We start from the raw sequence: 26,968 nt of genomic DNA, 5'->3' as shown, positions 1-26,968 counted from the left end.
AACCAGGCTACCCTAATTCCACTTCATAGCAATCAATATATGTATAAAAAAAAAAAAAAAAAAAAAAAAAAAAAAAAAAAAAATTACTATCATTATAACCTTTTTTTTTTTTTGCCCGCTAATCGGTGCCCAGCTTGGGCGACGAGATCACGCGCCGTCTTTGAGTAAATACATACACACAAAAAAAGACGAAAATTAAAAAGGAGGTAGACAAAATCCCCGACGCTTTTGCCAGGAGTGAAATAAAATGGAAATACTTAGCTTGATTGTAGGGAAATAAAAACAAATGAAAATTTCTACGCATGAGGAAAAACGCGTAATGAATACACTGCGAAATGGTGGTGGAGGTAATGTTGTGCGATAAGAAATAAACCCCCTTTAACAATTTCTGTACAGGACTAGTACACGCAGCTGTCGTAAAAATTACCATGAACTCCAAAATTACATTCATCATTTGGTTGTACTTACCCCTGTGGATATTGAAAACATTTTGATATTTCAAATTTTCGCTCGTGGCTAAATGAATACAGTCATTATTGTAGCCGTCTAGGAAGTTGTTATTTATGTATCTCTGCACAATGTGTAACAGATCTTGCAACAAACCCCCAATAGTTCTCTTCCCATTTTTCGTTATGTCATTTTTTAGTGCCCCTGCGCCACTGTATATAATGCTAATCGCGTTTGCATTGTGAATCCAAGTCTGGCGATACAAGAGTTCATCATACGCATTTTTAAAAAGGTAAAAGGGGAACTTGTTTTCCTGCTCTAGCTTTATATCCATGGTGAGTAGTTGCATGTGTAGTACGTACTTTGCTAGGAAGCTCTGGAATACGTTCGTTCGGTCCAGGCAATCAATGCAGTTGACTCGAAAAACGCCCTTTTGGAAAGTATCCACTTTTGCTGATGACCAGGAGGTGAAGCGTGAAGAACTGGCAGTAGTGGAAGAAAAATCATCCCTGCAAATATTATCGTGAACTTCATCGCCGTGCTCCAAATTGTACCTAACTCCGCTCGGAAACGAAACGGAAAAAAAGGAAAAATCGTTCAAGTCCTCAATCACCGTTTTCAGCGATGTGTGCAAATTTTGATAATTCAATTTTTTAAACTCGCTATGGAAATCAAACCAGGTGTAGTTGTGCTCTACGCTACACTCCTTCAAGCATGCCCCATAACACTGTCCTAGATACTTCTCGCCAAATTTTTTATTATTCAAATTTGTGATGGAAATCTTTCCATACGTGTTCTTCAATTTCTCCATATGTAAATTTAACGTTTTCGCATTTTTCTGCATGTCTTGGCAGACTTGTATTCTGGGCCTTATACTTAGCGTTGGCTGTTGTTTCCAGAGGACAGGGATGGATCCCCTGACAATAACATAACTAAAAATCTTTGTCCTATGGGGATCTTTACATACTAAAATTTGTTCTGTTTCGACAAAATTGGCTACATCTCCCTTGTCATTTCCGCCTCTACACCAAAACCTTACCCCACTTCTGTTTTTATTTTTCCTCGATATCAAATACAATGTTAGTTTTCCATTAGGAACATGAAACACATTTGATTTGATGTAGCCATGTATTAGGAACACCACGAATTCAAATGCATCTATGGGAATAAACTGGTGTAGCAATTTCCAGTTCCATGTATACTCGTGATTAATTTCCTTGAATTGAAGCTTGTGGAAAATGGGTTCCGTTTTCCCCTGATATTTACAGTCACCCGCATAAACTTCTGGTCCACCACCTACCGTCGGGGATGATGATTTTCCTCTCTTCTTCTCCTTTTCAGATTCAGTTATGTAATGCCTCTGCAGAGACGCCGTTAAATTATAGTGATAGGAGAAGTAAAAGGGGCCCTTATTAAAGGCATGCCAAAAATACTCTATCGTCTTTAATGTATCTTTTTTCAATGTGCAATTCTTAAGTTTGTGGATGTACGTTTCGCTATTATTGCGGAATTCGGTATTTTTGACAGTGGGGCTCTGAAAAAGGGAATTACTCCATTGGAATATGTTGTCAAAATGATTTTGCGTATTTATCTTTTTGTTACAGAAGAATTTTTTACCTTCCTTCCTGTGGTTACTATTTAGGGGTGTTAAAACGGCGTTGCTCCCGAGGCAGCATATTTCATACTGATAATTGTGATAGCTAGCTGTCTTATCCTTACTTTCCTCTTCATCGTTCAGCTGGATAAAGGAAATTTTCTTTACTCTATATATAGCTCGATTGAACAAATAAGAAACGATTTCTGCATCGGAAACTATGACTAGGAAATTGGTATGGTCCGCTTTAAGTATTCCTAAGCAACCAAAAAAGGGAAACTTTTTTTTGTTCTCATTTTCTGTACAGCTATTCTCATTACTGCTTGTAATTTTTTGCTTCTCCTTGACTATTTGTACATCTTCATCATGGCTAATTTTTAAAATATTCCGCACATGATTTTCTTCGTTCACTATGCTTAAATAATTCCCATGCGACTCTAAATAGTACTTTTGAGTCGGCAGAACAGAACCATTTGCCATTTTTAATTTGTTTACGTTTTTGCTAAAATGTTGGAAGTTTCCCTCCCTTGAAGTTATCAGTTCAGAGTTCTAAATCGGCTTACCTCTTTTATTTATTTATATTTTTTTTTTCTATTTTTCGGCAAAGAGGTAAGAATATTAACATGTGGATAGGTGTGCCCGGGTCGTATGCATGTTTCTATATGCTGTAGAAAACGTGGTGAAGGGGGCAGTTGCGCACATTGCATACGTGCTTATCAGTTACATATTTGTACACTTGTTCGCACTATTACTCAATCTATACTTTCTTTCAGTTGCCCGAAAATGGTTTTTAACACTCAGTGACAGCGTGGGCGTGCACGCATGTACATAAGAAAAGTTTGTTACCGTGCTCTTTTAACTTGACTTCACATCATTTTCACTGTTATTGTTATTGTCCTTTTTTTTTTTTTTTTTTTTTTTTTCCCCCACGAATATACACGTATTGCGAACAATTTATAGTTTGACAAATTCAGCATGTAGGAAAAAAACATAAACGAACGCTAAAGGAAAATGCTCTGGGACGTATGCTCCGCATAGTTGATTCTTCCTATTTGATGTGTGCACAGTTGCGTCACTTTAGTTGTGTCAAAAGCGCGCACAAATAATTGCATCGTATGTATTTACACGCGTATGCGTTTTCTTTGCATCCTCACACCCCGCGTACAGAAAGTGCCTCGCGTTTGCAGAAATGTATGCACGTTTGTACTTGTATATATGCACATGTGCGAATTTGCCTAGGTGTCCCCCTTGTTGGCGGTTTAAAAACATACACCATTTTTTTGCAGTTGCCAGGTTTCACTACAACTACACCTCGAATTGAGGAAATATGTTCGAATGTGCGTTCACCATAAAATGGAGAATAAAAGGGAAGGAAGCTAGCTTTTTCCTTTTCCTTTTTTTCTTTTTTTTGCAACCACATTGTTCTACTTTTATCGTATGAACAAAGTCATAACTTTTTTAACCAATTTGTACTTATTATTTTTTTTTTTTTTTTTTTACCAATTTTGGCTATTTTGGCAAAAAAAAAAAAAAAAAAAAAAATGTTATAATATATGACTGTGCATAGTTTTATGAAATAAAGTTACACAACAAGCCAAAAAGGAAACAAATTTTTTTTTTTTCTTTTCATCACACATAAAAAGTGTGCAAACAGAGGGGGGGGTAAATGGGTTTCAAATGGTTTAAACATTTTTACGTAAAATTATCTACAAGTTTGCGCCGCCTTAGAAGATGACGAAGGGGCCCTATAGACATATATAAAGTAACGTTTCTCAATTTTTCTGCTTAAATTTGAAAGGCCTCGATTTGGAGTATTTGCGTCTTGATATATTTTTTTTCTTCTTTTCTACCCGCTTCTTCGCCTTCTTATCCTTTTTGAGCCTCTTGTCGACATACTTAACCATTGTCCTACCTCCCTTTTTGTTTTTCTTCTTCGACACCTTGGAGCCTTTTCCGGTACAAACAACGTATGATTTTTCTCGTTTTTTTTCTAAAGAGGAAAGGTTGGGAAAGCAAAATTGTGTAAAAATTGAATCGTAACGGTGTAAACGTGTAGATATGCGCCCGTACAGCCCATATGTGGGTAAGGTCGCACACGTGTAACAGTTGCGCTAAAAACGTATACAGACAGACGTGTATAGACCTGCACGGAGAATAACTGCACACATCTGGTCATCCTTCGGACGCCGAGAGGGGGACTTACCTGATTTGTTCTTCTTCAATATATTTGTAATGGCCTTGTGCTTAAGGAAGGGGTCTTCCTCTTCCTTTTCAATTTTTCCGATTTTTGCTTCAAGTTTTTTCATTTTCGCAATTTCTCTCTTCTTGTTTCGCATCTTTGCTTCGATCACCTTCTTAATTGGCATTTTCGTAATTTTGTTAATACTGCTCTTGTATTGATTTAGGATGGATTTGTCGATTGGGATAACTGGCCTTCTAAATTTCTTTTCTTCTTCCACAAACCATTCGGGCAACATGTCTTCATCATCCAAATAAGAATGCCTATTGAATGAATCGTCTATCAGATCCATTCTACTTTTTTTATGAATTAATTTTTCTCCGATGCATTTTATGAATGCCAATTCATCTTCGTCCTTAATTAAGTTGGAAAAATATGCACCTACATTGCTTTGTCCATCTTCATCCGTTTTTACAATTGAGAAGGTGGTGTTCTTCATCTTTACTTCGTTGTTCCCATACTTTTCTCTTAATTGTTTGTTTCTCTCCTTTCTAGCTAGCTTGTTTGGCAGTGGGATCTTGGGCAATTGGCGCTCATCCACTTCGTTGAACTTTTCTTCGTCACCTGTCTCATCAACTGTGTCAGCATCCATATCGTCATCATCGCCGTCGTTGTCATCTTCATCTTCATCGCCACCTTTAGGGGTTCCGGAACCTTTGGGGCCCTCCTGCACAATGCCACTATCATTTAATTCACCGTCCATCTCATTAAATATTGTGGAAAATATCTTTTGGTCAAAAAAGCGATTTACATTGGATTTTTCTTCTTCCCTTTTAACATCCTTTCTTAAGCGAATTATCTTGTCTACCATTTTGTGTATGTGTTCATTTTGCTTAAGAGCCTCTGCGTAAGCATTTTTTTCATCGTTCTTCATTTCGCCCTTGCCGCGTTTTCCGGGGTGAGGGCATCCCTTAGAAGTGTCGCTTCCTTCATCAGTCGCACCTTCTTCTTCATCATCGTCGTCGTCATCCGTGTCATCCTCGTCATCACTGAGGTACTCATGCAATTTCCTCTTCATCATTAATTCTTCATTTTTCAACTCCATGATTTTCTGGATTTTCATCAACTCTTCATTCTTGTAATCCATTGCTCTTTTTCTCCTGGTCAATTTCTCGTTGCTTTTCTCTTCGTTCATTTTCTTTTCCTTCATTTTTTGCTTTTCATAATCCAAATTGACAAGGTATTCTATTCGGTCCATTGGGGATTCATTTATATCGTTCAACTCTTCATTGTCCTCCTTCTCGCTGGACGAATCATTTTCTTGGTTAATTTCCAACCTGTCGTTATTTTTACTTCCACTTAGTACGTTCAGGTGATCCTCGAAAGACTGCTTATCCAGCAACTTTAACATATTTTTGTTGAAATGAATTTCATTTTCGTCATAATCTGGCTTGAAAGATTTATTCATTTTTCTTTTCTCTAATTCTTTTTTCAATTTTTTTTCCTTTTTTTTTTGTTCCTTTTTATTTTTTTTTTCCATTTGGGTGGAGAATTCGTTTATTTCGTCTTTTTCCGAGTCGGCATCGGAGGAACCACTCAGTTCGTCATCCTGGAGCGAAGCTTTTGTGGTGCTCGTTTGTGTTTCCTTAATGGGTGTGTCTTCCTTCACGGGTGCCAACTCCTGACTGGTTTTCTCTTCTGCGTCTACGGCTTGGCTCGATTGGGCTTCTGCGTCCACACTTGCGATGCCCTTCTTAACTTTGTACCTCCACTTGATGAGTTGAAACAAGTCTGACTTGCCCAGAACCTTAAGATCCTTACAGAGCTGCAGAATTTCCTGCGTGGTGCTGGGGTTTTTATAAATGGCAGTATAAGTATTCCTAACCAAAGGATCTTCCGAAGTGAGGTAGTCCCTATCGAAGGTGAATTTGTTTGTCTTGATGAGTAAATCAACATAATTATCACTATGGATAAAGTTGCATATATCTGTGACACGATAATCATCCCCGACTTCATATCCCTGTCTATTTTTCTTTTTCTTTTCTTTTAAAATGGTTGACAATCCCTTTTTTTTTTTGTTTTTTTTTTGGTTTTCCTTCTCATTATCACTAGAATCGGTAAAAAGGTCGTTGTCACTCGCATCGTTTGTGACTATCTTATTGGAATCCTGTTTAAACTGTTCACTAAAAACGTAGTTATAATCAAACAACTTCTTATCCACCTTAGTGCTTAAAAAATTCAAACCGACTAGATAAATTTCGGAGGATATTTCTCTACTACTTCTTGGTTTTATATGTTTGACTTGGCCAAACAATTTCTCCATAACCCATATTAGGGACACGTATTCTTCATTTCGAAAAACTTTGGTAATAAAGATCCCTTTTTTCTTTAGAAAAAGGTTGGCTATTTTAATACTATTAAGGACAAGCACATTTTGATTAAAGCTGTCATATGAATATGTTGTTCCTACATTGGGGGCTCCATCATTTAGGATAACATCAGCCTTTTCGTTTTTAATTATATTTTTTATCTGTTTAACACAGGCACTTGTAGTTATATCACATTTCAACGTAATGACATTATTATCTATTTTTCTGATGGGCACTAAATCTACTCCTATAATGGTACTGCTCCTTTTCATATTTTTATATGCCACTTGCAACCATCCTCCCGGTGCTGCACACAAATCTATTAGTATATTCGCATCTTTAAAAATGTTGTACTTTTGGGCTATTTGAATTAGCTTAAATGCCGATCTCGCTCTGTACCCGGCCGACTTGGCTAATTTGTAGTACTTGTCAATTCTCTCCTTCCCGACTTTCTTTTTCTTTCCCATTTTTTCGTTGCTCGGCTTTTCTGGGTTCGTTCACGCCTGTGGCAGTTCTTCGCGCTAACCCCGCTATATGGCAATGCAGATATATATTCACGAATTGAACGGGGATGTTGTTGGGATAGTTGGGAAAATATCCTTCTTCTTTTGTGCTTCCGTCGCGAAGTAAAATTTTTTTCTCCCCCTCAAGCGAAAATCCTATTCGGCTAACAAACCTTTAAAAAAGGTCACTAAGGAGAACTATTTTACCAGCTCTTTTTTTCTGTATGGATTTGGGGGGAATAAGTGTCATTCAGAAGGCAGCCACATGTTTGTATCACCGAGCTAGTTTGATCCACGTTTACAGGTATATTATCCCTATTAAGGGGAAAAATAACATAGCCTTCTTTTCCTGCAAAACAAAGCATATACCAACTCGAAGTTGCGACCATTTATGGAAAACGTATGCACTTTTTTTTTTTTTTTTTTATTGAAAAAATTTAGGCAGGGGAAAAGATATATTTGTTGCTGCAGAAAAAAAATAACGTCTTCATTTTTAGAAATATGTGGTGTTAATTTATAGAGCATAAAGTATTTTTTTTTTTTTTTTTTTTTTTTTTTTTTTCCGTTTTGGCTACCAGGCAGCGCATTTTCGTAGTAGATATTATTATATGCTCATTTTATTTGCTGCCTCCAAAAATGACGTAAAATAATTCTGTTGCTCCGAAAAATTTCGCGCAGCTGTCGTCAGATATGTTTACGCCTCGTTCTGCTCAGCATACTTTTTTTCCCCTCCCCCCACAATGTGACGCCTTTTTTTTTTTTTTTTTTTTTTTTTTTTTTTTTGGTATTATTACCTTTTGGCTAACTGTGCCCAATTTTTCGTCATCCTTCTGCGCCCTTGGGGACACTATTTTTTTGTGTCAGCTTTTTCGCCTTGTCTCTTATATACTGATTAATTTTGAATCCCATATGTTCCCCTCCTTTTCAACGTTTCCCCATTTGTATGGTATTATATAAGGAGGGGAATTTTTTTTTTTTTTTATCAATTCTGAAGTTAGCCACCGAACTTAACAGCGTAAATAATGTGGAAAATTGTGCCTTTCAAATATACAAAGGAAACCCGTTTGGGGAACATTCAAAAAAAAAAAAAAAAAGTATGCATACTAAAGTGAAAATACATCAGTGACGCATGTGTCTCCGTTGTTTTTCCCCCCATAGTTGGACTAATTTTGCAGCGTTGTCCGAATATAACTTTTATTTTAAAATGGGGATAGTGGAGGCACCTCTACAGGGGATGTTATTCCGATTTTTTCTGTATGTTAGCGAAAAGCTGCAAAAATTGAGATCTCTTGGGGCAACCTTCCCCTATATATGCATAATCACGTGGATTGATAGAAAACAATGGACACGAAGCCATAAATTCTGAAAATCTTTCCCGTTCGTATTTTTCACGGGGGGGGGTTATTTTTCTTAAATTTAAAAAGAAAAAAAAAGACATTCGTTGTGACTGCCAAATGGAGATTTTCGTTTGTTTGCTAAAATGTATACACAAATTTTTGCTTCTTTGGAATGAGGGAGAAAGGAGTGAAATACCTCCATTAAATTTTCATCCGGTAGGTACATGACCCATAAATATTGTGCCAGCAATGTGATGAGCATAAACTGCGCAGAAACTTCAAACCGGGTAAAATACCGTAGAGATCAAAAAGTTGGGAGAAAAAGATGCACGCATGGGTAAATCTATCTAAGAGCACATATGCGTATGCGTAGGCACGTTATCATGCACACTTACAGACGCATACATACAGATGCACTGCAGCTTGAAGCTTGTACAATTGCGTGTGATAAAAAAAAAAAAAAAAAAAGGAACAACAGGGGATTATTGGTGCAACTTCAAAAAGGAAAAACGGTAGACCAAAAAAGATTACTAAAATGGGCAGCTAAGATGGGGCAAATAATGAGAGAAAATAAAAGGCGCTAATTGTGCAATGCAGTTATCATCGATCATAAAAACAAAAACAATTTAAAAAATGTAAAAATAAAAAGTAACAAAATATTCCTCGGAACTGCTTAAGTCAGTTGAATATCCCCGATGGACACAATTGCCACGATTAATCCGTACAGCCCTAAAAAAGAAAAATAAAATGAAATAACATATTTTTGGTGAACATTAAAATATGCACACAACAATATTGTCAAAACAACAGTCATATTCTCTCATTTGATTATGCGAAAGACGAAACGAACCTATAACGCTAGCGCATATTTCAATCATCAGCATTCGAACGAACAGATCCGAATTGTGTGCATCTCCCAAGGCACATGAGCTGCCCGTTATTCCTACGGAAACGCTGCACAAAAAAAAAAAAAAAAAAAAAAAAAAAAAAAGTAAATAAGCGTAGAGGTGAACGCACGCAGTAACTTAAACGGCTAATTATATGTACCACGATTATATGTTACACCATAAGTGGTATATATAGGAGAGATTCACAAAGCCGCACCTATAGGTGCCCCCTCTGTGCGTTAAGGAAAACACAGTTTATTCTATCTCTCGAATTAGCTCAATTTAATGCTATAGTGCATTCGTTTTTTTTTTTTTTTTTTTTTTTTTGCCTTCCTGTTGTAGAGCTATTTTGTAGCTTCCCCCCTTTTTTCTGTTTGCTTACCCAGAAACGAGGTTGGATAGACCCGCCGTTAGACCACTTGCAAACAGGGCCCATCCCCCTCTGATAGTGTTCATAATAAGTGCATCCGTCTTGGTTGTTAGCACCAGTGGGGCGTGCACTTCCTTGTTGAGTCCGCTAAACTTAATTTGAAGAAAAACTGCGGTGATGACTCCATACATGCCTGCGCAGGATGTGGGAAGAGGTGCACGGTGGACAGCGCCTTAATGTATCGCCTTAAAAGTAGTCACTGCGCTATTCAATCGACAGTTCAATCGACTGTTCGTCCGGGTGGCCTCCCATGCAACGCCGCGTTCCTTACCTAGTGCTTCACAAAATATAATGGAAATCAAATTTTTCGAAATGATACGTGGGGACTTCACTGAGGCTCCTACAATGCTCGTCCCGCATACGAATATTCCCCTGCGGTTGAATGAAAGGGTGAAGAAAACGGGATTAATGGATTGGGCACGCGTTGTGGCTGCCATATAGAAGTTCACTTGGCACGTTTCCACATGAGGAACAGAATGGCCTAGCCATGGCAATGACGACAGTAGCACCAATTGCGTTAGCCCCTCCGCGTAATGATGCAATATATGATGGCGCTACTTGAGGTATTTCATTTTATTTTCTTTTTATGTAGCTTTTTCTAATTTGTGTGTACCATGCTGCGCCAATGATGGAGAGGAATAGGGCCATTGCAATGCCCAGCATAGCCCAGTTGTAGGGCGAAATGGACCGAATGATTTCAAACCACGAGTTATACATATTTGAAAGGTCTTCTTAATTGGGGTTGTTTTGTTTTCACTTGAGATTACATTAACTGCGAAGGTGGGTATACGAATTATTTATTTTTTTTTTATCTTTTCAGGCTAACAAATGGGACGACACAAATGTCCATAACCAAATGAGCCTAATTTCCTCTTTGGGTATGACAGATTTTGAATATTTCCTTTTTGCGCAGAAATGCGTTCCACGTTTAGGTGATCTGTAAATATATATATGTAAAAGGCGTCCTTGGATGGGTTACCCTCGCTTTATGCCGTGTAAAGCCTGCTCCTCTGTTTTAAGATTTCTACCAAATAATACTGCTTTACTACTTCAAAGTGTCACACCATGCGCACAGCTACATGTACGAGTATACGTTTTTTTTTGCTTCTGTTTTTATAAACACTTGTATGGCATATCTGTGTACGTATGTTGTGCGGCTCGAGGGGGGATATGCATCGTTTGAAAGTAACAGTAGCCAATGCGCTTTCCTTTTTTCTCTTCCGCTTATTTGTAGCACTTTTCTTCCCATGTGCTTTTCATCAATCCATGCATGACATATTAAGCGAAAGTTTTATGAGTATATTCGTATTCGCAAAGAAGTGTAATTTTTTTTTTCCTTTTTTTTTTTTTTTTTTTTTTTTAATCCCAACTTGCGAAAAATTTTTGAGTCAAAAAGGGGAAAAAAAAAAAAAAAAAAAAAAGGGAATTTGGAAAGGTATGCATTTTTACAAACGTGAAACATTTCACTTAACTTATCGCTCCTTCGACTTTTTTTCTTTTCTTTTCTTTTTTTTTTCTTATGTTTGTTTTTTAATTTGCTTCTCTCCTTGTCAATCTGTGGGATAAAATTTGATCACACGGAGAATGAGCGAGTTCGTTGTTGCGTTTTGACGCGCGGCAGTTGCTTTGCTGAAAAATAGCAGCAAAAAATTGCCACAAAATTGTTGTCAAACTGCTGCCGTAACTGCTGCCACTTTTCGTCCCTCCCCTCCCCCCCCCCCCCAGTTCCTTTCTCCCCTTTTATCAGACCATATGCTGAGCGAACATTTGTTTTTTCCGGAGGAAACAGACGGACTGTTCTTCCAAGGGGGAAGACAAATGGCAAGCAAAAGTGATGCGCCTGAGGGGGAGGATTATGGTGTACACATAAATATGGACAGCAGAAGGAATGCTCTTGTGATCATATGCAAATGCACCAATGCGCTAATTCGCGAATGAGTGTATGCGCTGTGCACTTGGAGGGAAAAATTGCGGAAAGATGAAGCCAACTTCCACGTGGAAAAAGCAACCAAATGAAAAGCGTATCCGTAGTTGCTTAAAAGAGAGAAAAAGAAAAGAACTTTATTTGTTGCTATGCCAAGTGTGGCTGCTGCGAAGGACGAAATGTAACCTAGGTGCACGTCTATATGTATACATCCATGCGTACCCAATGTGTGTTATTGTGTGAAAAACGGATGATGGACAAAAGGCTGAAAGGGGGAAAATGGAACAAATACTCATTCGTAGGTCTCTCAAGAGTGTGCTCTTCTTAGCCCATTTTCAAAAAAAAAAAAATAAAAAGGAAAGGAAAAGGAAATGGGCAAAACGATGTGCACAACACATAAGATGACCCAATGTCCTCCTTTCTCTAAAGAGAACGGAAACATTTTGCTAACCGTTTGAAGCCCCCATAAGCAGCAACTTCTATGCTCAGTTCACGAATAAGCCAAAAGAAACAAATGTTTCAGAAAAAAGAAATTGTAATGACACACATTATCCGGTCAGGTTTTCCCCGATGAGATAAATGTTGACTTATAAAAACAGCTACGCATATTGTGTGGATCGTTTTTTTTTTTTTTTTTTTTTAAAAAAAAGAAAGCAAATTGTAAACCAACTTTTCTTTTGTGTGTGCATAATTATGTGGGACCTCCGAGTGTGTACATCACAACAACACCATTTAAGGTTCTTGATTCGTTTATTTTCATTTCGGTTTCCACAAAGTGTATCATTTGAGGGGTGGAGCGGCTTAACTAAATAACCCATTAAAGCCGAAAAACAGGAGAGCGATTATCTCCCCTGTGTCATTCTTATAGGGAGATACGGTAAAGGAATCCGTTTAAATGTACCACGTTGTGACCCACCATTTTGTGAAGGCATACAAAATGAGATATCACATAAGAGGGGGAAAAAAAAAAAAACACTCCTTGCATAAATCCATATAAAATATAAAAACAGAAAAAAAATAATTACTTAAAAATTCATGTCTCGAATAGAATTCTCATTGCTTCGCTTTCATCAGGAAAAGAACACCCTTCTTTGTCTGATGTGTAACTCTACATGTTTTTTCCCCCATCGTATGGATACCATCTAATGAACATTTCGCATGTATCATTTTGCGTTAATCCTAAATATGAATACCGCTGTGCATGTCCCTCCAAATGTTTACTCATCGCTTTGGAAGAAGCCCCCGCAATTTGAATTTATTTTTAACGACATTTATGTATACTAAGTACGGAAGCAGCGCAACTGATTGAAAAAACTGACAATGACGAAAAAAAAAAAAAAAAAAAAGAAATTCCTTTCCCTATATTTTTTCTCCCCTTTTGCATATCTCCTACGGATGCACATATTAAAATAAGAAACTAAATTAGCACTAACGGAATTGCGACAATATTTTATATATTATTATTATTATTTTTTTTTTCTTTTCTTTTTCCCAATTTTAACATGTTTGCGCGTATATAGTATCACATAAAATAGAAACGAATGGAAGAATAAACTAAAGGGGCGAACTTGAAACAGTTATTCACGCAGTGAGTGTACAATTTAGGTAACCAAAAGGAGCGTTTTTTTTTTTTTTTTTTTTTTTTTTTTTTTTGGAGTGCGGAAGTTTTCGAATGCAAAGATAAGTTGAACTTGATAGTACAATGAAGGAACTATCCAACAAGTAGATCCTTTTTCTCCCCCTGATTATTTTGTGCAGCTAGAAGGAATAATTACTTTTTCTACAGGCGAAACGTTCTGAATTGCTTTTCCCCGTGAGGCGAGTAGAATCGACATCTCTAGGTAAAAGAGTGGGAGCCTTAAGCCATCTCCACACCGCAGCGGTGTAGCGGCATAGCTGCGTAACGCAATAAAACAACCTATCAACGTAACAACTAACCGCGTAAGCGCGTAATCAGTTAACAGACGCACCCCTAAGATGAACATCTTCGAGCACGACATACAAAATCTCAGCCAGGGAAATGTGGTGGCGATCCTGGGTTCGCAGTGGGGAGACGAAGGAAAGGGGAAGATCATCGACATTCTGTCCAAGCACTCAGACATTACATGCAGGTTTAATGGAGGAGCCAACGCAGGACACACAATCTCTGTGAATGATAAAAAGTACGCACTGCATTTATTGCCATGTGGAATTCTATACGAAAATAATATCTGCGTCTTGGGAAACGGAATGGTGGTTCATCTAAAGTCCCTAATAAATGAGATAAACTCAATTGGAGGAAATATAATAGAAAGATTGTACCTGTCGGATAAGTCACACATTCTATTCGATATTCATCAGACGATTGACTCGATCCAAGAGAACAGAAAATTGAAAGAAGGAAAACAGATAGGCACGACCAAGAGAGGGATCGGCCCATGTTATTCAACCAAGGTCTCCAGAGTAGGCATACGACTTGGATCATTAAAAAATTTTGAGCATTTTAAAAACCTGTATTTAAAACTGATAGATAATTTAATGGAACTTTACGATATAAAGGATTATAACAAAGAAGAAGAATTGGAATCCTTTTACAAGTACCATTTATTATTAAAGGATAGGATCATAGATGTAATCTCTTTCATGAATAATCGACTCAATGAAAAGAAGAATATTTTAATAGAGGGAGCTAATGCCGCTATGCTAGACATAGACTTTGGTACTTATCCTTACGTAACAAGCAGCTGCACAACTGTTGGAGGTATTTTCTCAGGTCTCGGTATAAATCACAAGAAGTTAAATTTGACCATAGGGGTAGTTAAGAGTTACTTAACGAGGGTTGGTTGTGGCCCCTTTATGACAGAACTGAATAATGAAATTGGAGCTTATTTACGGGAAAAGGGTCACGAATATGGTACCACAACTAAGAGACCCAGAAGATGTGGATGGTTAGACATTCCCATGTTACTATACGTAAAATGTATCAACTCTATTGATATTATAAATTTGACTAAGTTGGATGTTCTGTCCGGCCTGAAGGAAATTTTGCTCTGCGTCGGTTATCGCAGCAAGGGTACAGGTGAGTCTCAGGGGGTGTACGACATTTTGCATGTATGACTAACCTTGTCATATGAGCAGTCAGTTCCTGGGAAGAGAAATATTTTTCCACACATATATGTAGTCCACACCAATGTTTTTATTCGTTTTCTGTAAAAATAAATGAATCGCTTTGTAGTTATGCACACGGCTTATTTTGTTATATATATATATATATATATATATATATATATATATATATTTTTTTTTTTTTTTTTTTTTTCCTTTTTCCTCTCCCGTTTGGATAGGCGAACTACTGCAAAAGGGATGCTACCCCGTAGACGAGGATGCGCCGGAGAACTACGAACCTGTGTATGAACAATTCCAAGGGTGGGAGGAAGATATATCCAACTGCCAAACGTTTGAAGAACTACCCGAGAATGCTCAAAAATACGTCTTGGCGATAGAAAAGTATGTTGACTCTCCGATCGTGTGGATTGGAGTCGGACCCAACCGGAATAATACCATTACGAAGAAGTGAGTGGAGGGGGATAGTCTGTCTCCGTCGCGGTGGAAAGGGGTGATCAGTGGGAGCTGCAAATGTGGTAAGACCAGTAGGCCAATACACGACCATGGGGCGAACCATTTGAATGGGATTATCCCTACTTATAGTAGCTTCGAAACAGGTCATGCACAATTCTTTTCAAACGCATTTATATTCCGCATAATTTTTTTTTTTTTTTTTTTTTTTTTTTTTTTTTTTTTTTTCCTCCCGCATATCGTACGGTGGGCACTGGCTAGTACGGTAAACCTAAGTATGTTCGCTCTGCAAATTGGGGGGAACATTTTAGGGACCGCACCTCTTATTCACTATGTAAGAGGCCAAAGTTCATATTCGCACTTGGCCTTGGAAGGTGGGTTGTGCCTCTCATACGCGACCACACCGTGTTGTTGTGAGTTTTCCCTCCCCGTCTGTTTTAGCACAATTGTACTATTTCATTTGTGGTTTATTTCATTTTTTATGTGGGTTTAATTCAAAAAAAAAAAAAGAAAGAAAAAAAAGCTAACTTCAAATAAAAAAAAAAAAAAGGAGTGTCAAATGGTGAAGGTGTGACAGTTCAGTCATCCTACGAATGAACATTTTGCACACACATGAGGGGAAGGCTAATGATAAGAATACATTTCTCAATAACTCCCCCACTGTATAGCAGGGTCAAATTATCTTCTCCAGAATTTCATTAATTCCCTCCTTGACAAATCCAGCAAGCTCATTTTTCAATTGGAGAAAATCAAACGTCATTTCGCTTTTTAAGTAGGAGAAGTTAAAAGGAACGATCTGTTGCTTCATTATTTGGTCTGCGTTATTTTTGCATTCAAAAATATATTCACAAAATGAAGGAAAGGAATAAATACCATCCTTGCTAAACAACTTCTCTATAATTTTATTGGAGTCACATCGTTTTATTTCTTTTCCATCTTTTAAAAATAATTTTTTTTCCATCAAACTGAACAAGGTGTACTTTTGTACGTACCCATAACATACGTACTGCTTCACGAGGAATAAATTTTTCATGTTTGCCTCCGTGTTGATAAGGAGCACGGCGTGGTACTTCTCCGTCAATTTGAGTTCCTGAACAGTGGGGGGATGAAAAAAAAAAAAAAAAAAAAAAAAAGCGATTATAGGAAGTTGCCAAGTTGAGACGTTGCCAAATTTCCCAAATGCATTGCTAATTGGTGGGGACGCATAACCAGTTGTGCATCCATCGGAACTGTCGCGCAGAAGTCTACTCGGGGAAATAACCCTTTTTTATTACTCAAGAATAGGCCAGTTGAGCATACCATTTCGGTGAGCATTTACAAAACGATTTTTTTTTTTTTTTTTTTTTTTTTTTTTTTTTTTTCACAAAAATGTGGTCATACATTATGAATTCGCACATGTATGGGGTGTGGCTATACCTGAAGGATCTTATTGGGGGAGGAGGAGATGCACTCGACATTATTCCGGATGGCAAATAGGCAACGTCTTTCCTCATCGAATGTCTGACCGATTAACTCTTTCTCCAAGGTTAGATATTCATTTGTCTGCTTGTCCTGTTTTTTTTTGAATTCCTTTTTCTTGTAAGATGTGCGAAGTTTTTTTTTTGATGGAATCTGCGCGGAGGGGTGAAAAAGAGGAGATTTTTGGCGGGATATATCATAGGCATTGTCTAACGGAACTGTTCCTCGAAACGAGCAAAAACACCCTCCAAATTGTGTTTAAGCTGCGGGGAGGAACACCTTTATGCATACACGGAAAAAGGACAGTGGAGTGCCCATTCTGCTACCTCTTTATATGTAGATAAGTAAAACACCGCACAGGCGCGTGTCACTTTGCGAATTTTGCAAGACGCGTATGTGACAAGCGCGTAATCATTTGTTTACAATATGGTAGTCTAACACGGTGGCACAAAAAAATAAAAAAAAAAAATAAATAAATAAATAATAACAACACTCGCTTTTGCGCCTTACCTTCACTTTCGTTTCATTCTCCCCGTTTGGAATGAATACTTTCTTTTCGTCTTTAAATTTAATCTTTTTTATTCTTCTAAACTTGACTAATTTCTGTTTCCGCCCAGGCGTATCATCCTTTCCCTTTAGCTGTTTATTTTTAACCTTTTTCTTGCTCATTTTGTTTTTTTTTTTTTCTTTTGGTACATTCAAGTGAAGGACAAAAGGGAGGGGGAAAAAATAAATAAAAAGAACACCGAAAATTAACACAACAGATAGTATGTTTTGTTCGTCCTATAATTTTCAAAAAGGGTTATGGCCATGATATGTATGGTCACGAAGATTAAACAAATTGGGGAACCCCCAAATCAAAAATTTAAAAAAATTACAGCAAGTATGCAGGTAACGTCATTATATATAAAAATACGTTGGGCATACTTTCTTATCCACTCGCGTTCTACATAAATGATGTACATGCGTAATTCTCGCCCATTTTGTTATAGGAATATCACTTTCCCTTTGACCGGACGCAGTACATTTCGGTTGTTAATAAATTTGCAAGGTAGGGGATTATTCTTTCCAACCCGTTGGCGCCATTAAACGCGGAGTTATCACGTCAAACCAGGCTACACGTATGAAAAAAAAAAAAAAAAATTAAATAAAAAATAGCTAACAAGGCGACAACGGGACTGATTTTTAGCTACTAGGCAATTTCCCCTCCATTCGGATTAAGCGCACGGGGGGGAAAAAAAAAAAAATTTTTTTTTAAAAATTGTAAACAAAAAATGAACGGGAAAAAATTAAACTATTTGAAAAAGAAAAGAAGAAAATTAAGGGGAAAGCCATCTTCGCAGAAATGTTGAATATCAACTCGTTGGATATTTTGCGCGGTAGTGGTGTGGTCGCAGCGTAGACGCTTATTTCTGCGTATCCCTTTTGGCACGCACTCGTACCATTTAGTTTTTTCCCCTCTTTTCGTTTCATGCGGGTGGATATAGAACGAAACGATATGAGGACTCCACTGTCTTGTGGCGTTAGCACCTCAAGTGCTCTATCACTTCATCCAGAATATCAAGCTTTCCAACATCCTCTTCCTCCTCCTCCTCCTCATCTCCATCGTACAACTTGTCGAATTTGAGGCTGCAGAACTTGACAATTTTTTTCGGTGTGGATTTATGTATTTTGTAACCGACATCGAAAAAGGAATTTTTGATCATACAACTTGGTTTGCCAAGCAGGGGGGGGAGTTTCCTTTTTATTTCTGATGTGACCCATGCGTCATCATGCATCTGCAGTAAATTTTCCTCTTCCCTTGTGTCTGTCGTCTTCTTTTTTATTTCCCGTGGGCGTACCGCGTCCGCGTTTTTTTCGCGTAACTTTTCCTTCGCCCTTACGCACATTTCGTCCATCGCCTCTGCGCTTAAAGCCTTTATGGTGTTCGGGCGTAGATGGGCCACCTCTTGTAATCGGGATGAGTCTGCCTCTTTTAATTGCAATTGGCCCGCCTTCTTACCTGGTAAATGCAGTTTCCCCTTTCTGCGCACGTCTCCCTTCGCCTTTCTCCTGATCTGCCTGGCTTCGACCCCCGGATCAGACTTCTTCACCAGTTCGCGCATCTTCCTACAGTTTGCCTGAATATTTTTCCCATTCTTCGTTGTTGACCCTTTCGCGTGGAATCCCTTCTGCGCCAGAGGTGATACGGGTGTTTCGTTTGTAGTAGTATCCCCTTGTTTCTTCTTCATTTTCAATCTGATCGGTGTGTGCACATGGTTGATGTTGATAACACGCCTATGGTGATGTCCACGCCGGATGGTCTTCAACCGCAAGGCAGTATTTTTCCTTTGGTAATTTTCCTTTTGAAATAGGGACAAAATATATTTATCAAACAAATTTTTCTGTGCTCGACAAGGATCCCTCTGATTCTCTCTATGTATCTGCATCATTTTATAAACTGATATTTTGCTGAGAATGAAAGTCTGTGTATTTTTCATGAACTTGTACAAGGAGTAAGAAATAATTTGGAGGCTGTAAATAACTTTCAATCCTTTTCTTTTCCCAATCAATTCTGCCTTTCCATTTATTTTTCCATTTCTCTCCACATCATTTATATTGATATAATTATATGCTAACTTTTTTTTTCTGCTCAAATAGCTACTTGCCCATATTTGCATTATCAAATTTTCTATATAATCTCCACTTCTGTATGGGAGAAAGAACTCGCAAAACCAGTTTATTTCATCTGAAAAGTATTTTAAATAATTTTTGTACTTGATATTTTTCCAGTAGAATTTGATGTAAGGCTTTTCATGCATGGATATTTCTTTTTCCTTCCCATCGTACACATCGTGTATGACAAAGTGCAGGATGAGCAATTCACTCGAGGGACTCTGCATGGTGGGGTAGCACATACAGACAAGAGGCAATCGTAATATACGCAAAACTTGCGGAAGATGTTACAGAGGTGTGTGTTAAGTGCATCTCAGAGGAGCAGATCGATCGGTAGACGGGCATTTACATTTAAAGCAAACCTCTCCCTTGTTCAGGCGTTTCTCAAAACGTGGAGGACGTTTCCCCAACTGTGGATAGAGACAAACTTCGAGGTGTGGGGAAAAATATTTTAAAAGATTCGTACGTTAAGAGTTATCCTCCTTTATGCGTGGATGTAAAAAAAAGAGAAAAAAAAAGTTGTCTAAGTTGTAAAAAGACGTGTCTGTCCTTTCGGAAAAGTTTATTTTCATTCGTTCTATTGATCAATCGTTCGTGCGCTTATATATTTTTTCATTCGCTCATACGTGTACTCTTTTTTTCGCTTTTTTTTTTTTTTTTTTGTCTATATGGTGAAGTCAACACAGCTATGCCGTTGCCTCTTGGATCAGCTCTCCTTTTTGCAACAATATAACCGTGCAGGCGTTCTCACTTGAGCTGGGGCTTAACTGATAGCCTCCTTCGCGTAACTTATGATCAAATGGATTTGAGGGCAGGTGGATAAACTATCTGCACCACGCGATACTATGATGAGCTGATCAGATGGACCCAACTGACGAGGGAGAAAAACGCACCAACGTGATCATCTTTGATGGGGGAGAGAAAAAAAAAAAAAAAAAAAAAAGCTCAGCGGTGCTGTTGGACTTGGGTCCAAAAAAATAAACCTACCTCACATTTGGGCTAATCGAATGATGAAAAAAAAAAAAAGACAGAATTGAACAAAACAAACATAGCTTGATAAACACATATATGTCGAACAACACGTGCTAATTATGAATTTTTTTTTTTTTTTTTGCCCACCTGCTTGCTTCCCACGGTATGGGATCAACGCAGAAGAAAAAAGACTCACAGCGGGGGGAGAAACTATTATGCACAAAATGCAGGTCAATTGTAGAACTGCCAAATGTGCCCCCCACCAGTAATAGTGGAAAAAATTGATATATTTTTAATTCTCAATAAATTGTAAGTTGCCAAATTGAAGTGAAGTGTGGTGTGCATGAAGGGGGTTAAAAAAAAAAAAAAAAAAAAAAAAAAAAGTTAGCCCCAAAATGGGTCAAGAAAAAACGCAAATTGAGACCAAAGTGAGAAAAAAGAAAAAATTACAATTACAATCGCTAGGTGGATCAAAAAATTAACCTATCGAGGCTGTCCATTTGGGCTCCCCTTGCATATACACATATATCAGCACAACAAACATTCGCCTTCAGCATGTTAATATGCCGCTCCTCAGAAGAAGGAGAAGAATTCGTGTTTGTTCTTCTTGGTCTTCTTATTTTTGTGAACGAGTTTGTTCACATTTTGCCCTAAATTGCCATTTTTATTTTTGAGGATGTGATCAAAGTCGAAAACGCGATTAAGGTCGAATTTTTGAGAAGCCATGAAAACAATTTTCTGGTCGTGATAACTCTGGATGTAGCTGCTCACGTTTTGCAGTAGGTGGTCGTAAGTGAGTGAATCGGTCCCACGTGTTGGTCTCTGTGTTGCCTCGCTTGCCCCCAAAACATGTATCATCGCTGTGATGAGTGCCCCCCCGGGGGCATGCCTCCCTGTGTCAATTTCGTGCGAAAACTCCATATCCTTGCACCCACTAAATTGGCTAACATCGCAAACCACATGGAAGGGGTTTTTTACCTCCTTCCATTTCCTCGATTTTAGTTTATACTTATAAGCCAGATCGATACAACTACCCGCATTACAGCAGTCCATAATCGCTATTAATTTAACACCATCGTTCAGAGGTTGAACCAAGAACCTGTGCAACTCATCATCGATAATTTGCCCCTCCGTTTTATGATCACAAGGAAGGATGGTCTCATTATATCCATCATCTTCCAAGTATGTGTAATCCTTTTGTTGAGACCCATGTCCAGAGTATAGAAAAAAAAAAACATCTCCAGGCTCATTATCCTTGGTGAGCCAAGTCAGGGCGGACAAAATATTTTTTCTGGTAGGTCTATAATTAGGGTTGCTTTCGTTGTCAATTAATCTAACCATGCTTGTTGGAGAATCGTGAAAATTATATTTTGAAATTAGCAGGTTCATCATTCGAACAGTGTCATTTGTACAACCACTTAATTCTTCCTTAGAACCGTAATAGTTTATTCCGATGAGTAGTGCTTTTTTTTTGTTTCTAGATGAGCGGTACAGGATTTTATCTGAGTAGGGTGACGCTGCACCAACGTTGTACATGCCATTATGGTAGGTAACTTGGTTTGTGTGATTCCCCCCTCCGTAAAAACTATCAACCATATGAGGGTTATACAGGCCATATTTCTCGCTGGGATTACCTCTGTCCGTGTTGATATTCATACCTGCATGATGTGCAGAATGATTGGCCAGAACAGCCCCACTATTCAACTGACTGGGCACAGAAACGGGGATTTTGCCACCTGCAGAGGTTAATTCATTTTGTTGAACCGCGGGATTGTAGTGGTAGTGACTATTCGTCAAACCCGTCGCGGGGGTCATGGGTACATAGGGATTTGCCGCGTACGCATATGATTCTTTCTCATTGGGAGAGTGCATGTTCTCCTTTGGAAGATTATCCCTTTGAAGGTACCGATTCGTGGAATGTACAATTTGTCCTTCCCATTGGTTCGTGGAAGGTGCACCCTGTCCTGTCCATTGATTTCCATGTGCAGGCATCGTTAGGGGAGGTGAACTAATTTTGCGAGCGTATTCATTTCGGAACAGTCGAAGAACTTCCGATTCAGTTCGATGCATCGAAATGGCATCCTTTATCTCTTTATCCGTCTTATGTAGATATATTTCTTTAACGTTAAAAAAAGTTACATCCATTTGGTCTCGTACTATATTTACAGACAACTCCAGAGTACAGCTTTTTAATATGTCAATTAGCTGCACTTTTTGCTTCACTGTTTTTTCCTTTTTCATAAAATCTAACGTAAAAAAAGTATAGGCAACTTTCGTATTAAATAATGAGCTAAGCCACACTTCGATGGACAAGATTTCGTTCTTTTCATCCACTACGTGCTCTACCGGTATGAGGAAAACTTCGTTGAAAAAATAGCACCCATCTTCCTGCACTGCCGTTTTGTACTTTTTGTTTTTCCAATACACTTTTATGTAGTATTTTCCTGTATCGTCTTCTTTCAACCCGGTCAGTTCGAACACCTTCAGGTAAATCTTCTCCATCACGGCGATTGGGCGGCTAAATGTAATGATGTGCGTCCAGTTGACTCGAAAAAAAAAAAAAAAATTATAAAATAAAGTTTCCCTTCGAATGGAAAATTCCTTTTGATATAGGAAAAAAACCCAGACAAGTGCTACTCACGTGAGCACGCAAACATATGTTGCCAAATTGACGCGTCTTGCAACGTTTTTGTCAATTAACAAAGTTTATTTCACGCTTTGCCGAAAAAATTGCGCATGCAGGTAGGATAGCAGTGCGTTGTGTTAATAGAAGAGTTACAAGAAAAAAGGCCAAAGGATGAGAATGTGGAATGATGTGGGAAAGAGGAAAAAAATGTGCAAAATTGGATAAAAAAAAAAAAAAAGGTGGAAAAAGGGGAAAACAAAAAAGGAAACAGAACAGAGCAAAACCAAGCACTACAAAACAAAAAAAAAAAAAAAAAAAAAAAAAAATACTCCACCTGACAAGGCAAAAAAAAAAAAAAAAACATTTAGCATGGTGAGCATACGTAGCTGTCCCTCTTGTGAAAAAAGAACAAATTGTCAATTGAATAAGTAGAAATAGGACGTAAGCAGTTCCATGGAAAAAGGAAAAAAGTCTAAGTACCCTGGGGAAAAAAAAAAAAAACAACAGATGGTATATAGCGAGTAAAACAGACACACAGTTTAAGTATATTTGGTCGCGTGCGTCGAATGAATAAGCGTTCTCCCTGAAGGTGAAAAAAAAAAAAAAAAAAAAAAAAAGAGCAAACGGATAATGAGGCATACGAGTGAACGGTGCCTTTTCCATATTTTCTCAGTCGCCATGTTACCACGTATTTTTTTAAAACATCAGACTTGCAATTTTACCCACTCTGAATGGACAATTATTCGCACCCTTTACACGTCATCGGATGGGTAAAAAAAAAGGAAAGAAATTAATGCGAAGAGCGAACACTATTGGCAAAGTAGAGGAGAATTCTACACGCATGTAAAAAAAAAGAAAAAAAAAATACTTCTTTTTCGTCCTTTTTTTTTGGGGGGGTTCGTAAAAAAAAATATGCTTTTGTACCTTTTGGGAAGTTTCCAACAGAAGGAATTTACAAATCATATACATCTCTAGCGCGGGTGAATGGAGGTCATTCCTTTCTGAAAGTCCATCATAAAACATAAATTAATCTTTGCTATGGTCTGCCAAGGAAAGAGGAAAAAATAAATATTATTATACATAAGGAATATGCCCCCCAGTAGGGAGCATATTCCATTTTATCACCCTCTCTGAATGACGCCAAGCGTTTGTAAATTTTTTCCTTCGATGAGGCATTTTTTCCCCTTTGTAAAAGTGTTAAGCAACGTTTTAATCGATTCACCCGTTCACAGTTTTGTATTTTTTGTTTTTTCCTCTTTTGGCTTTTTCTTTTTTTCTGTTTTTTCTCTTTTTTTTTTTTTTTTTTTTTTTGTTTTTATGCTTTTGCTTCGCATTTGTCCCGGTCGGCCACTGGAGTGACTTACACAGACCGGTAGCACGCTTTCCCCGATAAAGAGAAGAATGACAAGATGAGTGGGAGCATTAAGGATCTCATCAAGCAGGAGAAGGAGAGAAGGAAGTTACTGAGGGAGGAAAGGAAAAAAGCAGAAAAGGAGAAGGAACAAACAGCAGGGGAATCTTACCTAATTGGGAAAGACACACCAGAGAACTATTATACAAAGAGTGCACAAGAGGACAGACTCTTTTTAAAAATTCAAAATAACTCCGAACATGGTAGCGTTACGAAAAAGTATAACAATGTAGGAGAAGAATTGTGTGAGGTTGATCAGGGGAGGAGACCATCCGGGGGCATGGTCTTCAATGAACAAATGACAATGAAAAGAAACAGTGATAATAAAATCGATAAAAGGGTGCGCTTCATGGAACCGACTGCACCAATAAATAGGTTAAATAAAAACAACAATTTTAAGGATGCATTTTTGGACTATAGCAACGAAGAGCAAAGTGATAATTCAGAAGGAGCTTCGAAAGATAAGGAGGACGAAAAGCATGTTGAGGACGACTTGCCTGCAGATTTTTTCGACTCCATAGTGACTTCCAAACATAGTAGCAGTAAACAGAATGACAAGAGATCTACCACTCCTATGGAAGGAACCCCTGGCGGGAAGAGAAAACCGAATAAAAGTATTCTCTTTCCCGATGACGAAGGAGTCAGTGGGGCACCTCTAAACTATGGATTAAGTGAAGAGAAAAATACATCAGGTGGCAGGTCTACATCATCGGAAGAGGTCAGCGAAGAAAACCCTGACATAGAGCAGCAAAGCGGAAATAAATTTGATTTAAAGAAGGAACCGAACGTTGAAGTGATCGAGACGTACGAAATTACGGAGGACACTCTCGGAAGTGCAGAACTGCTAGAAAATGAAAATTTTCACAGGCAAATAAAAAAAAAAAGGAAGTTACTCCTGGAGGGGGAATACCATTTGGATGAAGAAGAAAAGGATGAAAAAGGTCCATTCCAAGGAGGCGAAAAAACACACAGAAGGAACATGTCTATAGGTAAAGGCGATCAAACCGATGGAGAGGGAGAACAAGAAGGAAATCCCATTATGGATCTGCTCACTACTAATATGGAAGATCTGACAAACTACAAACTTCTGGACACGGCTTATTACGAGGAGTTGGACTACCTACACAAAATGTTGGTGGAGAAAAAAAAATATATTTTAGGGGACACGTATGATGAGGAGAAGGAGGAAAATGAAGAGAGGGAGGTAGAGCTACTTGAAGAATTGAATCAATTTCGAAAAAAAAAAAAAAAAATGGAAAAGGGAAGAGATGATGAAGGCAATAACGATAATGACAACCATTTTAACATTGACGAAATTTACGACATGCTAAAGTTAAAAAGGGGGATGAGGGAAGCTGATGGCCACATTGCACACACAAGTGGAAACACAGCAACTAGCAGGTACGCTGATGAGGAGCGGGACGACGGAAAAAAGACAAGTGAATATGGAAATTTACCCAGAGGATTTTTTGATGATAAAGAAAAAGATATAATGGTGAGAGAAAATATTTCCCTCCCTAAGATAAACCAAAAAATTGGGGAAATTAAAAAACAGAAAAAGAACATTTTGCTGGAATTTAAGATGATGGAAAATGCGTACCAGGAGAAGAAGAACAGCTACATCGATTACTTGTATGATGATAAGTTTGATGACAAGGAACACATTTTGGATGAAATTGTGAGGAAGTCCACCAACCGAGGGGTGGTCGAAATGAACACCCAGGAAGATAAACAGAGCGAAAAAAAAAAGAAAAAAAAAAAAAAAGAAAAAAAAAAAGTAAAAAGGAATACAAATCATTTCCAGCTTGATGATGAACATGGGGACATTTTCCACTGGAGGAATAAAAGCCTTTTTTAAAAATCCTCTCGTTTTTGTGAGACAGGAAAAGTGTTTATCGGGTGTTACGGCACGCTCAGTTAACACATCTATTTTGTTTGCCAATATGGACACGTATTCTTTCCGTGATGCATAACGTTTGTTGACATGTTCATTTTATTTATTTTTTTCATTGTTCACGTTACCGTTAATTATCACCAAATATACGGTGTACGAAATGGTTACCTACCTTCTCTTTAATCGGAGTATGCGCGTCGTCCATGTGCGGCGTGAATGGCTTGTGTCAAGTGCATCTATCTACAGAACATGCACATGTAGAAATCACCCTCGCATGAAATTCTACCTAGCCTCTGCGCGGCATTACAGAGTCGGCATTTGCGCAAGCAAGCTGGGCGGTCATTCCTAAGGAACAGAATGTGCGCATAATCTCAAGGAACTTATTTTATTTTTTTTTTTTTGTCGAATTTTTTCCACCTTAAAAGAGTATAGCGCCCATAATGCTTCCATTCCTTGCCTTTCTCCAGTGGGAAAACATGAATGGACAAACAAGCAAATGGGAGTATAGGTAAGGGAACGAACAAGATATACGAAGCAGGATGCCATTTGAGGCATCATTTTCCCCAGTGTGGGTATATATCTGCTTATGTGCATACCTCTCTGCACTCTTCGCGTATGCTTTTTTTTTTTTTTTGTCTTTTTCAAGCCCCAATTTTTTCAACTATGAGCATTTTAATTAGTGTGCTTAATTGATTTATACAATTGGCACTCAGTTGCTGCCGAGGCC

The 26,968-nt window shown here is 38.1% G+C and overlaps 8 protein-coding genes across 8 annotated transcripts; 2 read left to right on the top strand and 6 right to left on the bottom strand.

Annotated features, from left to right (window-relative positions):
• Nucleotides 1-118: 118 nt before the first annotated feature.
• On the bottom strand, nucleotides 119-2,521 carry PKNH_1117600 (phosphoinositide phosphatase SAC1, putative; the record flags this gene model as incomplete). The annotated part of the gene is made up of 1 exon (XM_002261316.1): nucleotides 119-2,521. The coding sequence occupies one exon, from the start codon at nucleotides 2,519-2,521 to the stop codon at nucleotides 119-121; it is 2,403 nt and encodes an 800-aa protein (XP_002261352.1).
• Nucleotides 2,522-3,813: 1,292 nt separating this feature from the next.
• On the bottom strand, nucleotides 3,814-7,056 carry PKNH_1117500 (large subunit rRNA methyltransferase, putative; the record flags this gene model as incomplete). The annotated part of the gene is made up of 2 exons (XM_002261315.1): nucleotides 3,814-4,031; nucleotides 4,245-7,056. The coding sequence occupies 2 exons, from the start codon at nucleotides 7,054-7,056 to the stop codon at nucleotides 3,814-3,816; spliced, it is 3,030 nt and encodes a 1,009-aa protein (XP_002261351.1).
• Nucleotides 7,057-9,102: 2,046 nt separating this feature from the next.
• On the bottom strand, nucleotides 9,103-10,463 carry PKNH_1117400 (V-type proton ATPase 21 kDa proteolipid subunit, putative; the record flags this gene model as incomplete). Its single annotated transcript, XM_002261314.1, has 5 exons — nucleotides 9,103-9,158; nucleotides 9,280-9,383; nucleotides 9,699-9,879; nucleotides 10,018-10,118; nucleotides 10,360-10,463. 5 exons carry the CDS (start codon nucleotides 10,461-10,463, stop codon nucleotides 9,103-9,105), a joined length of 546 nt encoding a protein of 181 aa, XP_002261350.1.
• Nucleotides 10,464-13,647: 3,184 nt separating this feature from the next.
• PKNH_1117300 (adenylosuccinate synthetase, putative) lies at nucleotides 13,648-15,226 on the top strand (the record flags this gene model as incomplete). Its single annotated transcript, XM_002261313.1, has 2 exons — nucleotides 13,648-14,728; nucleotides 14,994-15,226. The coding sequence occupies 2 exons, from the start codon at nucleotides 13,648-13,650 to the stop codon at nucleotides 15,224-15,226; spliced, it is 1,314 nt and encodes a 437-aa protein (XP_002261349.1).
• Nucleotides 15,227-15,898: 672 nt separating this feature from the next.
• PKNH_1117200 (conserved Plasmodium protein, unknown function) lies at nucleotides 15,899-17,352 on the bottom strand (the record flags this gene model as incomplete). The annotated part of the gene is made up of 3 exons (XM_002261312.1): nucleotides 15,899-16,315; nucleotides 16,642-16,836; nucleotides 17,194-17,352. 3 exons carry the CDS (start codon nucleotides 17,350-17,352, stop codon nucleotides 15,899-15,901), a joined length of 771 nt encoding a protein of 256 aa, XP_002261348.1.
• Nucleotides 17,353-18,206: 854 nt separating this feature from the next.
• Nucleotides 18,207-19,580, bottom strand: PKNH_1117100 (conserved Plasmodium protein, unknown function; the record flags this gene model as incomplete). Its single annotated transcript, XM_002261311.1, has 1 exon — nucleotides 18,207-19,580. The coding sequence occupies one exon, from the start codon at nucleotides 19,578-19,580 to the stop codon at nucleotides 18,207-18,209; it is 1,374 nt and encodes a 457-aa protein (XP_002261347.1).
• A 1,303-nt stretch (nucleotides 19,581-20,883) lies between these two features.
• Nucleotides 20,884-22,812, bottom strand: PKNH_1117000 (metacaspase-1, putative; the record flags this gene model as incomplete). Its single annotated transcript, XM_002261310.1, has 1 exon — nucleotides 20,884-22,812. One exon carries the CDS (start codon nucleotides 22,810-22,812, stop codon nucleotides 20,884-20,886), a length of 1,929 nt encoding a protein of 642 aa, XP_002261346.1.
• A 1,533-nt stretch (nucleotides 22,813-24,345) lies between these two features.
• PKNH_1116900 (conserved Plasmodium protein, unknown function) lies at nucleotides 24,346-26,205 on the top strand (the record flags this gene model as incomplete). The annotated part of the gene is made up of 1 exon (XM_002261309.1): nucleotides 24,346-26,205. One exon carries the CDS (start codon nucleotides 24,346-24,348, stop codon nucleotides 26,203-26,205), a length of 1,860 nt encoding a protein of 619 aa, XP_002261345.1.
• Between the last annotated feature and the right edge of the window lie 763 nt (nucleotides 26,206-26,968).

Source organism: Plasmodium knowlesi (genome assembly GCF_000006355.2).
Source record: "Plasmodium knowlesi strain H genome assembly, chromosome: 11".
In the NCBI taxonomy this organism is placed as follows: Eukaryota; Apicomplexa; class Aconoidasida; order Haemosporida; family Plasmodiidae; genus Plasmodium; species Plasmodium knowlesi.
The sequence above is the reverse complement of the archived record's forward strand: the minus strand, read 5'-3'. Positions and strand labels throughout refer to the sequence as shown.